General features: G+C 39.6%; 1 protein-coding gene across 8 annotated transcripts; it reads right to left on the bottom strand.

The window, feature by feature from the left end:
* Positions 1-1,464: 1,464 nt before the first annotated feature.
* On the bottom strand, positions 1,465-7,535 carry LOC113015679 (LIM/homeobox protein Lhx8). Of its 8 annotated transcripts, none has more exons than XM_080297230.1 (9): positions 7,309-7,535; positions 6,568-6,645; positions 5,783-5,908; positions 5,469-5,590; positions 4,617-4,864; positions 4,363-4,466; positions 3,522-3,617; positions 2,837-3,026; positions 1,465-1,942 (listed from the first exon to the last, which is right to left on the bottom strand). In XM_080297230.1, the coding sequence occupies exons 1-9, from the start codon at positions 7,387-7,389 to the stop codon at positions 1,866-1,868; spliced, it is 1,122 nt and encodes a 373-aa protein (XP_080153356.1). In that variant the 5' UTR covers positions 7,390-7,535; the 3' UTR covers positions 1,465-1,865. The 8 variants fall into 8 exon arrangements, with proteins under 8 accessions (XP_080153356.1, XP_026013578.1, XP_080153358.1 ...); XM_026157793.2 differs by having other exon boundaries at positions 4,617-4,837; XM_080297232.1 differs by lacking the exon at positions 7,309-7,535 and adding an exon at positions 6,806-6,866.
* Positions 7,536-16,717: the final 9,182 nt, after the last annotated feature.

Raw genomic sequence — 16,717 nt, 5'->3', positions numbered from 1 at the left:
AATATATGATGGCTTTTGTCGGTAATGATGCCTCACACAACCCCTGCTTCTCTACTGACCATTTTTATCTTTGATAAGTTTAAGAAACATATAATTAGGTCCCATTATGTGACAAACGTGTGCATGTAACACGACTGTGGGGCAGAACCAAACCAACAGTAGAGGAGCTGCTTTAAAGATGCTGGATTGGTTTTAATAAGTCTTTTAAGTTCACACTAAGAATATTTGAGTCTTGTATTAATAACCTTAAACAATAACAAAGTTTGTTATTGGAGTAACAGTGTTAAGTGTTTTTGCTACTATGTGTCCTGTTCTTGCATGGTTGTTTGTAACACTAGTGAGTCGCTCGTGTCAAAGCTGCCGTTGGATGGATTTATTAAGTTGGTGAGCCACAGATGAAGCTGATTCCTGTCTGGGAAGAAAAAGATTTAGAGGATTTTGGGAGATCAGTTTGTGGTTTCAAATTTCCCTCAGGCATCGACGTTGGCGAGAGCGGCTCTGTGTGTCAGCCCTGTGATGGACTGGCGACCTGCCCAGGGTGTACGCCACCTCCCTCACACCTTGTGTTTTACTGCCATCAACCTTTTACTAGGTTGTGCTTTTTTCAGAGTAGATTCACGCACCGCTTAGAAAGATGTTCTTTAGATCTTTCAGACGTGACTCATGTTTGTGTCTCTGCGGCGTGCTTGTCAAAGCTGAGAACCTGCCCTCATGGTGCCTCTGAGTGACAACACTGCCAGGCTGCCTCACACACCTCCCGCCCCTGTTTGAGCTGAGCACGCTGGGACATGTAACATTAAAAAAAAAAAAGGAAAAAAGAAAAACAACTCCTTGTGTATCTGAAAGAAAGAAGAGAAATGATGCATGTAGAGCACAGTGGGGCGTATTACGCATGCAGCAGGTTGTTTTCTTTGGTCTTTTTCTTCTTCTTTCTTTTCTCCACACAAAATAACTACCGTACTCCCATCGGAGTTCGATATCTCTTTGTGTATGTAACTCAGGTTCAGTTTCACTCCAGGTAGTGTGACTTCGTAAGATCTGATAAGTGACGTAAAAGTGTTTTTATATGCCTTCTCCTCCCTCCTGTGTCTGGAAATTGGATTCTTTTGGTCAACCACAGTCAGCAAGTAGACACAAGTTAAACGTCGCTCTCGGTATAACGCGAGACAGTTTTCTAACCACAAGCTCTTAAAAGTCAAACTCTGAAGATGCTCAAACCTGTCGTAAACAGAAACACTTCAGTTCTGTCTGTATGTCTGCAATTAAAAGTTTCAGGTGTTTGTGTCTAATCAACACATGTTGCCTGTGTGTAAGTTTGACATACAGATATTGTTGTGTTTTAATAATGTTTGCTTTCATCAATAAATCGTTTTTTCTATTTCCTAATTTGTAAACATGCCGAGCCGTGAACGCAGCACGGCCTCAGCTCTCGTATGTCAAAGCTTTTCAATGACTCCTCCCGGGTTTGTGAAATTAGACATTTATTCTCAAAAGAGACGACACATACAATAAATTAAATTGCAACACTGCTATTCAGTTCATCTTCATGTGGAGTCGACTTTTGTGGGGCTGGTGGCTTTCACTAAGAGTAGCACAATCAGACTTTGTCACCAACAAACAGACAACAAACAAATATAAATATATGACGTCGTGTGTGACGTGCACCGAAGCGTTGCCATGATACATCAGTACATTTAGGGCTGTAAATTATAATGATCCAGAATTTGCTTAACAAACAATATTACGGCAGATTTTATGGTTCACAAAAACTTTAAATTATATTTACCACACGTATCAGATACTGCTGCTAATAATGGAAAAACATTGGTCAGCTGTGTGTGAGTGTAAGGGAGAGAGAGGGCAGCTCAGGCGTTAGACACAGGCAGCGAGGTCATGGCGTGGGCTGGCAGCAGCGGTTGAAACAAGGATGGAGGCGAGTGTACTGCAGACACAGAGCAGAGTGACAATATTGATCCAGGTCAGTTTTCCACAAATTGTATTCAAATATGTAACAGACGACAGCACAGTTATGTATTTGCATTGTGATTTGATTGGATGTTTCCTCGTTGCGCTCCTGACAGGGTCAAATATTACATCTCCACAAGGGTTCGAACAGCTGCTCCCTGATTTTCTCATCACAGCGGACGGAGCTGCACATTTGCTTTGTCACAGATTTTATGCCAAATGCCCTTCTGGATGCAACGCTCCCACTTATCCAGATCTGGGACCCTAACCCCCCCTCCTACACACACACACACACACCCCTCCCTGGCTGGGTTTGTGTCTCCTCCTACTATCAAACAGGGAGGGTGAAATGCTACACCAAAGGCAACAACAACAAAAAACATAAGGTTGATTATCTGCTATCTGACGACAAAACTTCCCAATCTCATCGTGTGCAGCGTGGCTGCCAGATCATTTTTTATTACCTGCGTCATTTCATTTGTCATCCTATAGTCTAGTGACGTCATCTACCACTCCCCTAACTTTGATGTTATTTTACTGAGACAAAATCTTAAGCAGGATAAAGTTTTTCTTTCTTCGTCTGGATTTATTCTAGTCGTTTCTACTGATTGTCTAGTTTTCTGGGTCAAAGTAAAGCAGGAGATGGAATAAAATGCTGGTTGTAATATTTAAAGTTCCTGGATTTAAAATCATCTTTATTTCAGAATAATTGTGTTTGGAATTTAAGATATTTGTCCATTTATCCTAAATGCAAATGTTCAATGGGGGCAATTAAAATAAAATAAATATATATTGTTTAGAAATAAGAGAATAAAAAATTCTATTTAATTTAATTACAGTCATGGAAATGTATAAAAAGTCTCGTGCTCACTGTCTATGAAGGAGTGGAGTGCTGAGAGCATCGACCCCTCTGGACCTCCGTAGGCGGTGTATTGCAGCTCCTCGGGGGTCGGGGTGGGCTGGGACAGGTGGCTGGGCTGCAGTGAGGTCATGGGGGTGCTGGAGGTGTGGTTGGGGCTCACGTGCTTCTTGTGGCGTGCTCGACAGTTCTGGAACCAGACCTGAGTTAACAGGACAAGCGCCTTTAGCAGGACTGCATTTGAAAGTCCAAGATAGAAGCACGTCACTGTTTTAGCTCATGTTTCGTCAGCCAAAACAGATGATTTTTTACAGAGTTACAGTCAAGGAGTCATCTTTTGTCCTGTGAGTAAAGCCACTGTCACTGTCTTGTAGTTTTTGGACAGTCAGCAACAGTCAGAACAGATAAAGGTGTCTTATCTAAAAAGGGTTAAACTCTAGAAGCTCCATTACAAATCTGCTTAAAGTATCTCAGGCTTCAGTTAAAGCTTCAGAAAGCATTTTTGTCTTTACAGGCTGAACTGTTTGGTTATTTAGGAGTTTGTTTGGGAACATACGTCGTCCGGATAGTGCAGTAATTACACACAATATACATTATACACACCACATGATATATATTGAAATCCAATAAGAACAAATGTCATAACAGATGATATATCCATCATCCGTTTTGTCTTCATGCACCGATCTTTACTGACCTGAATGACTCTTCGACTGAGGCCTGTCTGCTCTGCTAGTTTCTGCAGTGTTTGGGCGTCTGGGTTGTTGTCCTGAGCAAACTGAGCCTGCATCACCTGCATGTGCACAAAGTAACACAAAGGTTTACTATGTGGTCCCGTGGGAAGGAAATCCATGATTCATCTGAACATGAGTAACTGTGAGGAGATCTGAGAGCTGCCTTTTAAAGTCTGCCAGAGAGGGTTTAATTCACACAGACGGATAATTCTAATAAAATCATGGAACATATAAGCATTTTGGGATATTCTGCATAAATCTAAACCATTTATTACATTTTAATTCAATAACAAAACTACAGTGGGAATTGCTGAAATAATGTGCATTATAAATATTATTATTGCGAAGATCAGACAAACTGCACATTGTCCAATTTAAAAAACAGATTTCTTTTTTTTTCTTCTTCTCTAGTAATTCTGTCCTCTGTGTCATTCAGACTAAATGTATTAAATATCTTGTATCATGTCATCTCTGATGTCAGACACAATGACGCATCTTATCCACCTGTGAAAATAACGTCAGGACATTTTTTCCTCTTGAATCCTTTGATATTTTTATTTTTTGACACATAGAAGTGAATTTCCACAATTTAAAAAGTATATGTATACTATGTAAAAAAAAAAAAAAAAAGGAAAAATAATTTTTGAAAGAATTCCAAAAAAATCATTTAAGGGCCAGAAATTCAGCGTTTGTTTGTTTTCTTTTTTATACATTAATTAATTTTTTACCTAAACACAATCTACTTATTTTGTCTTTGTTTTTTCTTATGTGATGAATGAAGAAGAGGAGGAGGAGGAGTTGAACCTGCAGCTGGTCAGCAGTGAAGCTGGTCCGAGCTCTCTTGGAGGGTTTGGGCTGGTTGATCTCCTGTTCGGTGGGCACAGCTCCTTCCATGTTAACGCTGTTTCCTGCAGCCAAATATATTAATATGTTAAAATGAGACATGATACCGTTTCCGGTGGCTTCATTGATGATTCATAAATTTCAAACCGATATTTCAAAAACAGAGAGAGCAAATTATTCGCGGTCATTTTGGTGGGGTGAGACTTCGGCCTCACCCTTTTCCACCGCCCGCTTGAGGTTGTCCAACATGCAGTCGTAGTGAACCCTGCAAAGCACTTTTCCCTCCACCAGGGCGAACTCCTCCCCGGTGGACAGCTGCCTCTTGCAGGAGAAACAGGCGAAGCAGGCCAGGTGATAGACGTTGCCCTTCGCCCGGCGGACCCAGTCTGTGGAGTGGATGTTCCGCCCGCAGCACGCGCACCAAGTGCCGTATCTCCTGCAGGTGAAGGTCAAAGGAGACAGCCTGATGGTATTTAAAGGATAATAACAGTTTAAATTCCTATAATGATTCCTGCTATTTATGCGTGTAGTTGCACAAAATAATGACCTCACAGTCTAAACAACAACAGGAACGGTGAAAAAACCCACCTGACGTCGATTTAGGCCCCGGTACATGAAATATAAGATGGACCTTTGCCCTGGACCTGGCACACAATTTGTTCCAATTATCCAAACATACGGAATAAAATCCTCTAAGTCGTTTTATTAATTTTTATTTATGTCACTATGAAGTTCGTCGACTCACAGAAATTAATGTAAGAAATAATAATGCATTTATTGGTCATTTATTAATTTTATATACATGATATTTGAATAAAATCGGAAACAAATCTCAGGTCCGACTACAGTGTATATTATTATTATTGTTACAATGAAAGCACAGTAATAAAAGCTTAATGAAACAGGACTCAGTGTTCGATATATCTAATTTCTCAAATGCATTACTTGTAGTATTTTTTTTTAACAGATCGGATTTCATGGGTATTTCCTTTAACGAAAACAGACCCAAACTTATGTTATCGTTGAATCTGCGCTGATAAGCATCTTTAGCAGGGCGATATACTCACCGAAAGTAATCCAGTTTGCAGAAAACCTCTTTTTCTTTGATGTAGCAACTTGTGTGGCTGCCAAGTGAAGTCTGGCACACGCTGCAGGAGAGACAGCGCACATGCCAGCACAAGTCGTTAACCTAAAGCAAAAATATGATGATTTGGCAAAAGTCACTCGGTGAATAAAAGAAGAAAGGAGGGGAAAGAAAAGCAGTTTAGAGCCAAACAGCAGAGGGGAGAAAAAACGTATTCTAGTGTTAAATAGGCAGGAAAAACAATGCATGCAAAATAAATAAATAAATAAAATAAAAATACAAAATGACAGGATTTACCTTTAATAGATATTTATCAACTATTTCCTCGTTGCAGCTCGCACACACAGTTCTGCCCAACAGAGGCGCAGAGGACATCGCCTGCAGGGACGACGCTTCTTCATCCAAAACTTCCACCGGTGCGCCCTGAGGAGATCAGACCTGCGGTTAGAAAATTACGCACAGGAACGCATCCACTCCTAACCTGCAGTACAGCATGAGCTGGTACGCACTGTCACCACCAATAAACAACGTGATTGATAGTCTGAAAAACAACCACAAGAAACTGTCTCTTAAAAATTTACCATTTTTCCCGAATTTCTGTATTTATTTGTTTTAACTGTTAAATCTCGGTCCAGTCACGCCTATCCTTGTCTCCTGGCCACCTGCTGAGTTAGTAATTAAAGTAAAAGGAAAAAACATAAAGAAAAACACTGAAAGCAAAGTTAAGAAGCTCAAAATAGCTAAATCACACTACAGAATAAAATAGGTAAAGCCATAAGGGTCACAGTTTGACCAACGCGAGAACAAAAAGCTTTAAAGTCCAAATCCAAAAAGAAAAAGTCAAAAAGATAGAAAAGTCTGAATAAAGAATAAAGTGCCTTGCGTTTTTATTCCTTTTAGAAGCCAATTAGTGACAAATCCATGAGAAATACATGTCATCTTTCACTAAAAGTTGTCATTTTGTCTGTCCACAGACACAAAAAACAAAATATAATAAATAAAACAACTTTAAAAATTAAAAACAACGTGCTCGTTTTTGAGAATAAACCAAATTGTGGCTGCACCGTTTCCTTCCCGCCTACCATTATGTCTCTCCTGTCTTCAGTGCATTTGCCCAGCAGCTCTTCGTCTCCTTTGCAATCTTCACACATGACGAGAAGCTACGGCGAGAAGAGGATGCTGGTTTGTCAGACTGTCGCAGCTGCCTTAAATGCCCCCTGCTCCTTCCCATAAATATCATGCCTTTCACTTTTCACCATGACAACGCCGGCGATTAAACCAAAATGACATTTAAAGAAGAGAAGGATAGTCATTACTTACAAAAACAGACAACACTTGAACTAATACTCATCCCGTGTCCATTATGTTCTCGAGCTCTGAATTTGTGATTCAGCCGCTGCTCGCGGGCGGGCGCGCGCGCGTGCGCGAGCTGCGGTTAAACCAACCAACACGCCAATTTCACGCGTCAATCAGAAAAGCAGCGCGAGGTCTGAAGGAAAAGGGGATTGATTTATTTAATAACAGCAATTAAAAAGGCTAAGTTCGCCACAAACGTCTACCCCGGGCAACCAAAAGGTGAAGAGGTCTCATTAACTACTTGAGTTTTAATTGCAGAATTCAGGGAGGGCTCATTTTCTTTGACATTTCTTCAAATTGTAAAAATACTGAGCCGCAGCGTGTGAAGGCCGGCTTTAATGACAGACCGAAGCCCACTCTCATTTAATTGGCAAAGCAATTTCGACTAATATTTAATCTCTGATACTGACTCACGGCTCAACCTGCTGATCGCGAGTGTACAAGCTACACGCCCGCCCTTCACTCACCTCGTCGTTGGACACCAGAGATCCGTTTTCCTTCTCCTTACCGATGCGACACTCTACTTTTACCTCACTTTTCCAGCGCATGTCTGCGTCCAGCCTGGAAAAGTCGTCCCACTTTCAAAGCGAAGGAAATAAAAAATAAAAAAATCTAACCGCTATCCTTTCCTTCTCCTCCAGGGTTCCTGTGCTTGTGTCAGTCAGTCTGTCCCGAGCTGTTTCCAGAGGGCGTTTCATAACTCCTACTTTCTCCTCGGTGTTGGTCGCGCCTCCCCTTTGGAAATAAGCTTTGAATGCAACTTTTGAGAGGAGCAAAAGTCTGGCGCAGTGAGATTGTTATAAATATTTTTCAAATGAGCGCTTGATTGAAAAAATCCGCATGTTTAAGTTTTACTTCATGATTTCTTTGAATGATATGCAAGTGGTTCAAAAATATTTAAAAGTGTTTAAATATTGCATGTAGTTCACAACTTGTTTGACAGCAGGTTGTATTTCTGCTCCTTCAGAAAGGCCTGCTGAAGCTCCTCTTGCTCCTAAAAATAAAACAGGTGTAATTATGAGGCAAATTATAATAACATGGTAGAATTTACACAAGCTACAAGAAAGTGAAAAGCAAGTGGATGGAAAGATGCTCTATTAAAAAAAATAATTGTTTAATATTTTTTAAGGCCTTAAGGAAGAACTTAAAGGTAAATTCAGACCACAGATCCTGTGGCTGCAGGCTTTACAAACATGTTTACAGTGGATTTAAGAAAAGTAATCTGATCTCCTCCAGGGTGGATGTAGCCGTGAATATAAAGACCTTCAAATCAGCAAGGTGCAACATGCAACACTGAGGTGCAGTAGCAAGAATAATAAACTAAATGGAGATCCAGTAATATATATATATATATATATAAACTATATACTATTTACTAATGTTCTTAGAAAGAAAGATGGGAAAGATGTAATTCCTACATAAAAGGTGCAAGTGGGTGAATTTTACTGCTATTAAGACTCAATCTCTTTATTTTCTAATCTTTACAATATTATTATATTATATTATCCTGTGTGAATATTTATTCTGCCACAACTAATTACTTCTTGAGCTTTGTGCCATCTGAGCAGAAGGCCAAAAACACTTCAATCTCATAGTTTGTGCTCAGTGAAAGTTCCTGTTAGTTTACAGTTTGAGAACCTTTAAATGTGGTCGTTTATTTTATTATTATTAATTAGAGATCATAAGAAATAAAATCATTCTTTTTAGAGGATTTTTTAAAATCATTGTTACTGCACTGTTAAGTATCTCACCCTGTATGGAGGTCTTGAAACTCTGTATTATTTTCCTTTTTCTTTTTTTTAATGCATCATCTTCTCTTCTTATTTTCATGCAGAACAGAACTAAAGAACGTGCACCACAGTCTCTCCAAACCGCTGGACCCACATTGGATGATTTTGTTGGTAACCAGTTTACAGCAGAGCAAACAGCTAAAACCAGTTGATATGCAGCACCACAGACATCCCGAGTCTCTCTTGTTCTGAAGGCTCGGTTATTCAGTTTTGTGCTTCCATTTGAATTATTAGGAATCCTTTTTCTGTCACGTTTGCTTAAATAAAAGCGATTCAGTCTGTAAGAAATCCAACGTCTGTAATGGTTTTAATATCCTTTTTGTTGTGTGTTTGATTTTTTTCTCTGGGTGGAAATATGAGAATTAACTTTCACCGCTCGTCCTTAGGAGAAATAAACTGATTAAATAATTTTATTACTACCACTGTATGACCGTAAAACAAACTATATCCAGTTATTATCACCCTATCCAGCCATCAGCCGCATGAGTACAATATGGGGAAGGAATAATAATCAGCAGACTGCTCTGTAACAGTTGGATGATTCATGAGATGACTGGTTGTCTGCTAAAGCTGCGGCTCTGCCAAAAAAAACAAAGAGGAAAATGCAAATTGTTAATTTTTGAAACTTGGGAAGCATCAAGAACTGATTTTTTTGGTTTGTTTGTTTATTTTATAAGTTCTACGTTAGTTCAGTTCTAAATGAATTATTATTATATATGAGTGTTGGGTTTTTTTGCACATACTGCAACAGAAAGACCCACCTGCTCTAAGTTGGTATGCAAATCAGTGACACGAGGACATTATATGTTCTCTTTAGGTGGAAATGTAGAAATCCCACAGGGATCAGAAGGGCTGGAATCTCATCAACAAACAGCTTGAGCTACTTTAGAGAAAACACAGTTTGTTGCTCTTTTTTTTTTGTGGTTTGTTTTTTATTTTTGTTTTTTTTCTTACTCTCACTCATTCACCAACTCAAACCTGTCACTCACGCAATCCAACACTCGACAAATCCTTTCACTCCAGCCACCACACACACACACACACACACACACACACACACACACACACACACACACACACACACACACACACAAATGGATATTTTTTGCCCACAGCTGTTTTGGTGGGAGCTCTGTCTGACCTGCACCAGCATGAGCCTGCATCTGTATCGCACCATCGCAGAGGCATAAAGGAGTTAGCGTGCCTTCAACGAGATGTGTCCTGTTCCACCTGGTGGACATGAATGCTCCTTATCAGATCACGCAGCTCAAACATTGCATTCTGCGGATCAGACATTTCAACTAAAACAGACACAGAATCCTTCGTAGCAGAAAGGGTTTTGAACACGGTAGTAAAAAGTCGGAAAACTGATTTATGTTCTTGTCTCGAGTTCACTGGGAGACGCCAAAGGTGAGAAAAAAGACATGAGCATTTTAACATGAAAGACAATCACATCTCACTCCAATTGACCGTCTGTGGAAAACCTGATATGAGCAGATGTTGGGAAAGATGGAGATCTGAGTGTGTAACAGTTGCATGTTTTCATTTTCAGCGTTGCACGGCTGACTTCGAAAATGTTTTGCGTGATATGGACCAGACAAGAACAATTTCTCATCTGTCAACATACTTACAAACTCGTTCTGCTGCTGCACTGCTTTACATCTGACTGTGGGTGGCGGTTTGGGTATATACAGTCTGTGTATAGGTACTCAAGCATATTGTATGAGAGGTTTAAAGTAGGTCAACAATAGTGGCATCTGAGGTGATGCACAAAAGGGTTTAGGTTAGAAGTTGGGTTCACACTTTTGGATCATTGTGGAACCAAAGAGCAAAAGTAAGTTGGTTTTTGTGCTTTTCTCTGACAAAATTGGGGCTATTAATGGATTCATGTATAACTCATATTACATATAAAAGTAGTTTCCACCATAACAACAGTGTTTAAACTCGTTTTAGCACTTTGTCGCCAGGCAAAGTTAAAGGTTAAAACTCACTTTAGCTCAGTGGCCACATACAGCCCAGTTTGATCTGTCGTGGGCCAACCCTGTAAAACCGAACACATGTGAGATTAGTGTATAATTCCTCTTTCTTTTAGTGAAAATAAGTTTGTATGCATTTCAAATTCAGTAAAACAGATGATGAACAGGCTAAGATTTTTCTTTTTTTTTTAAGTGCAGGTTCAACACCCAAGTTTCTCCACAATCAGTCGGTCTGCTGTCATCAAATCAAAGAATTGCATCAACACGGCTCCCTGGCTGAACCACCTTACTTTTGGGCTACGGCAGCTTTGTCTGTTCAAAAACAGTATAACCAGTGAAGATGATGATGATTCAGGATAAAATGAACAATTCAGACAAGCACACGGAGAATGTGATCACTTTCTATAGGACTTGTAACACAAGTTACAAAACAAAGTGAAAGGTTGTTCTATGCAGTGTTTCTATTCTGCAAAAACCTTCCAGGTGGCCAGATCGGACCAGTCAAAAAAACATACAAAGCACAGAAGCCTTTCAAAGTAAAAGACATCAAAATGTGTTTAATATAGTTCTGAACAGATAAATTAGACTGATTGGTATTTCCTTCATTTCATGCACTTTTTATTTTATGCACAACCTGAAAAATAAAATAAATAATTTGGCACAGCCCAGGAAATAAAGAACACTCAGTGCAACATACAGTGCAATAATACACACTGATAAGTAAAATAAGATAACATAAGTAGTAATAAGAAATGTGACGGGGTAAAACGTCCATCCTCACTTATATGAAGTATGAAAATAGGAAATGTCTGCTGTGAAAATCCGAGCCCTTGTTTTTTTATGCAAAAATTTCTCTACATACAAATTATATTTTATTATTTCGTGAAAGATTAATTTCCGAGGACACACAACATCCCCTAATATAGTAAGAACAAGGAATGTGGACGAGTCTCAACCAGTGAAGCACTGAGCGTTTGACCCTGACCAGTCTCTCTAAGAAACTCTCCTAATTGGCTACTTCCACATGGACCTTTGCTTTCTTTAGAGCTGCAACTACTCGTTTATTTCATTGAAATCAGTCCAAATTGGGGTGGTTTACAATTGACACAACGAGTTTGGCATGACCTTTTCTCCTTGCTGTAAATGGGTACTCATTGAATTTGAAGGGGGAGATGGGGTGCTGGAGGGTGGGAGGTGGCTTGGGGGGGGGTGGAGGAGTGTGGTTGCATTAGGTGGGGTGGGGGGGAGGCGAAGGAGGGATTGGGTGGAAATCACAGCAGTGAAAATGGCAGTGCAGTGAAAGAGGGGCCTGATTGCATTGGGACAGCATGTGCGAGGGAGCAGCATGCTCAGCCCAATCAGAGCGACACAAGGAAAAAGTGCTCTTATCAACGAGTAATGGCCCACTTCACAATCACACAGGCACAAAACTGTTCTATTTAATGCTGATTGCAAAAACTGCTCCCCCCCCCCCATTTCTGAACCGCATGACTCCCCGAGATCTCCCTGCCACCTCCCAGCTTACAGCCAAGACCCTTTCCTGAATGGAATTTATAATCACCCCTCTTCCATTTCCACGCTAATTGTTATTTTAAGACCTGCGTTGTGTATTAGGTGTTTAGTGCTGGTGAAATGTCTGCCGTGATTACTGTGTTTATTGTGAGCGTGAAGGCAGAGCCATCTTAATCCCAGCAGCTTGACAGGTACTGAAAGTTCAAACAGGAAACTCACCTGCCCGGCTCGTTCACCTTTAGTGTACATCTGTACGTAGAAAGGTTATTGATGAAGTTCCACAAAGGATGCTTCCCATGCGGCTCTGATGACTGATGACAGCATGTCATTCCTTTCAACTTCAGTCCCTGTTTTTTAATTTTTTTGTATACGAAACTGTATCTTTAACAAGAACAATGATCTATCTGCCTGTCTAGAGAAAAAGATCGATAGATGTGTGCACTACCTGCACAGGTACAGCAAATACCTAATCAGCCAATCACCTAGCAGCAACTCAACGCATTTAGGTGTGCAGACATGGTGCAAACAACTTGCTGAAGTTCAAACCGGCCGTGAGGGTGGAGAAGAAAGGACATTAAAGTGACTCTGAATGTGGCATGGTTGTTGGTGCCAGATGAGCTGCTGATTTAATGGAGTTTTCTCACACACAGCCACCTCCAGGGTTTACAGAGAACAGTCGAAAACAGAAAAAAATCATCAGTGAGTGGCAGCTCTCGGGGAGAAAAGGTCGTGTTGAAACAAGAGGTCAGAGGAGAATGGCTAGACTGCCTCGAGCTGAAGGGAACCACTTGCTGCAACCAAGGTATGCAGAAGAGCATCTCTGAGTGAACATCACGTGGAGCTACAGCAGCAGAAGAACAGGAAACTCAGGCCACAGTTTTTTGCAGGAAGACTGTAAAAATGTTGTCTATCTGATTAGTCTTGATTTTATTTCGATTTCCTTTGAATGGTAGTTTAAGAATTTGGTGTAAACACCATGAAAGCATGGATGGTGGTGTAATGATGAAGGAGAGCTTTTCTTGGCACACTTTGGGCCCTTTCATACCAACCGAGCATGTTTTAAACACCAAAAGCTGCCATTATATATACAACATGTCCATTCCTTTATGGCCACAGTGTACCCACCTTCTGATGGCTGCTTCCAGCAGGATAACACTCCATGTCACAAAGCTTACATCATGTCAAACTGGTTTCCATAACATGACAATGAATTCACAAAGGCCTCCACAGTCACCAGATCTCAATCCAGTAGAACACCTTTGAGATGAGGTGGAAAAGGAGATTCAAATCAACAACAAATCTGCAGCAATTGTGTGATGCTATCATGTCAATATGGGCCCAAATCTCAGAAATGTTTCCAGTACTTTAGTGAATCTGTGCCAGAAAAGATTATTTGTTACATGTGCGGTTAACTTTGCTTCAGGATAATATTTGTGAACAGTCACACACTGCAGTTCTGCTCATTAATCCTCAGCTTATCAAGCTGAATTTATCAAATATACGTGAAAAAAAATTCCCCCAATTCTTAACCAGGGAGCATTACAGATGGTGTGCATGTATGGCATGTTGAAATACAGTTTCTGATGCCTAAACATACTGTGGTTCTTCTCTCAGGCAGGACATTAAAGACCCTGCTGAACGTCTTTACTTGTAGAAGGATGCTGACAAGAAAACCTCCAAGAAAAAGGGGGATGCCGTTCAGCAACAGCATCAATTCTGACCACTGACCCTCCTGTGCACACAGTGCCGTGATCTATTTATAGGTTGCATGTCTGTATCTCCTGTTGAATATTTGAACCGTGTAGAGCAGCTGAGTACAAAAGCACAGATTGATCCTCTCTTGTGAGCCAGACAGTAGCATGGCTCCCCTCCCTGGCTAACCCTGGAATTGACAAGCCATCAAGTGATTATGAAATTGAGCTTTTTCAGAGAACTCAGTGATGTCTGACATTATGTGTCATACAATAACAACGTAATTAGACGCTGGAGGATAAGAAGCAACTGATGCAACACTTAATTAATCAGTAATACGGAAGATAAACATTTGAGCAAATATACCGTTTGCATTTGCTCAAACATTTAATGAAGCGCTGCCTTCAGACCTGAAACATGCTACTACATCAATATAAAAATTATGGTGCATTGTGGTAAAAAATAAATAAAAATAATAATAATAATGTTTTTTAAAAAACCCATAATTACAACAGTTGTTCACATTTCCACAAGAGGGCCACAGAGGACCTACAGACCCCACTCCAGTCCCACTGTGGATTTGTTGATGGTGGTGGAAAGCGATGGTTTTGCCACTGGACCAGTGATTGTTCAGGTCTACGGGTTTAGTACAGCTCACATATTCAGCCATCACTAAGAATCAGTCATGAAGGAGAGAGCACTGATTTTCACGCCACTGTAGCTTCCACTCAGGGAATTTCCACAGCAGCAGGACTATGCTACACTCACCATTTTAGATTCCCAGGGACACTGACAATGTTCGCTAGTAGCATCACATTGTGAGCATAAATATATTGTGTTTTATTAACTTTTAATATTTAGCCCATTAACTTAACTCCTTTTCTATGTTTGTTTGTTGATTTGTTGCAATCTGGCAGGGATAGCTCAGTAGGTAAAGTGGTCGCCCCATGATCGGAAGGTCGGCGGTTCGAATCCACCTAACGGCTACCCTGAGGTACCCCTGAGCAAGGTAGCGTCCCTACACACTGCTCCCCGGGCGCCTGCTTAGTGGGCTGCCCACTGCTTCACTGAGTGAATGGGTCAAATGCAGAGAAAAACAAGTAATTTCCCCATGGGGATCAATAAAGTATCCATTATTATTATCTAAACAGATTGTTTTTGAAATGATATAGTGGTGTTTAAAGATTTGCTTATTTTAGTTCTGAATAGAAAGCTAAACCTAAAACACTGTGATTTTAACAGTCCCAACAACAGCTAAAGAGGGACCCTTTAAACAAATGACATAAAAATATTAGATTTCTTCATGTTTTTATTAAATATAAAGATCCAATATTACAGCTGTGAATTTCAAAAGCAGTTATGCAGAAATATAAGAGAGCCATGGGCTGTAAAGCAACATTACATAAGATGCTAGAGGTTCTTCAGATTTTAATATTTGATCTTCATTGATAAGAGAACAACATGATTGTCTTACAAATAGACAAATGTTATGATAAAGTTTCTTCAACTTTTGTAACATTATGGGCCAAAAGTTGAATAAGTACTTAGTTACTAATGAAAACTTGCAATACAACTTGTATCTTATAATACAAAGTTACAGTTAATCACGCATGCCCTCACTCAGTAAGGTTTTTGGTACCAGGACAAAAACAGGTCTTAAAATGAGTTAAACAAAACCTCAGATGAACAAAAACACAGAACACCGAGAAGCCCAAGAGTTATATCTCAGGCTCTGGAGGCCTCAGTAAATGTTAAAGTTCATAACAGGGCTATTTGAAAAGACTGACCAAGTTTGGCTTTTTTCCTCTGCTACCAAAGTATTTTGGAGTCAAATGTGAGGCCGTCTGTCCAACAGCCAAAACTTGGACCAAACCAGATCATTCATCAGGACGATGATCATAAGAACAACAACAAATCTATAAGAGGCTGAATGAAACAGGAAAGGATCAAGTTGTTGCAATGGCCCAGTCAAAGTTCAGACCTCAGCACGGCTTTAATGCTGTGAGGAGACCTTAAGACAGCTGTGCATAAATATACTTGCAAACACAGAAAACAATTATTGCTTCTGAAGGTGCTTCAGGTGTACTTGGTTTTTCACACACTGCTTCTGTGCACATACAAATTCTTCATCTAAAGCTGTATTAAAATAATTTAAAACCTGGCATTCACATGAGAACAGTTTTTTTATTACAGGATATAAGTTGTATTACAAGTTTTTAAAACATAGAGAAATAAGACTTAAACCCTCTGTCTGTACTTTCAGCTTTAAAAAGTGCTTTACAAGTTGAAAACTACTACAAAGTACATACACAGATAAAAGGTAGGTAGATATATTAAAAAAATAAGTACATTACTTATTTAGTACATAGTCAAACATGGTTCTTAAATCTCAATCTGTGCAATAAAAGAGCATATTTATATCAATTTGATAGGTTTGTATATTTCACTTCACTGCATTAGTAAGATAACTTTGCACAAAAAGTTAAGCTTTGCTTCACATTGAAGCTTTCCCTGCTATTAGAATATCTATCACTTATAATCATATATTTTATGTCTCAAAAGGGCTTTTGTCCATTTGTCAAAAAATATATTTTGCAAATGTGCTTAAACAAGATTTTCAATGTGAAACTTGTAACTATTTTTTTTATTTATTTATTCATTTATAAAGCACATTTAATAACAACAGGGCGTTGACCAAAGTGCAAATTAAACAGTGGCATTAATAACAACAACAGATAACTAACTGCTTCTTATTTTGTTTTCTCATCATTTAAGGTTACAATAAAATAAATAATAAACAAATTAAGGAAGCTAACCGACAGAAGTAGTTGGTGCTCTTAATGGAAAAACTGACAGATGTATATAAATCATTAGTTTGGGACGGACGTGTGCGTGTGTCAGTGGGA

Source organism: Astatotilapia calliptera, chromosome 23, assembly GCF_964374335.1.
Source record: "Astatotilapia calliptera chromosome 23, fAstCal68.1, whole genome shotgun sequence".
NCBI classification, from domain to species: Eukaryota; Metazoa; Chordata; class Actinopteri; order Cichliformes; family Cichlidae; genus Astatotilapia; species Astatotilapia calliptera.
This window is presented reverse-complemented; position numbering and strand designations above follow the sequence as displayed.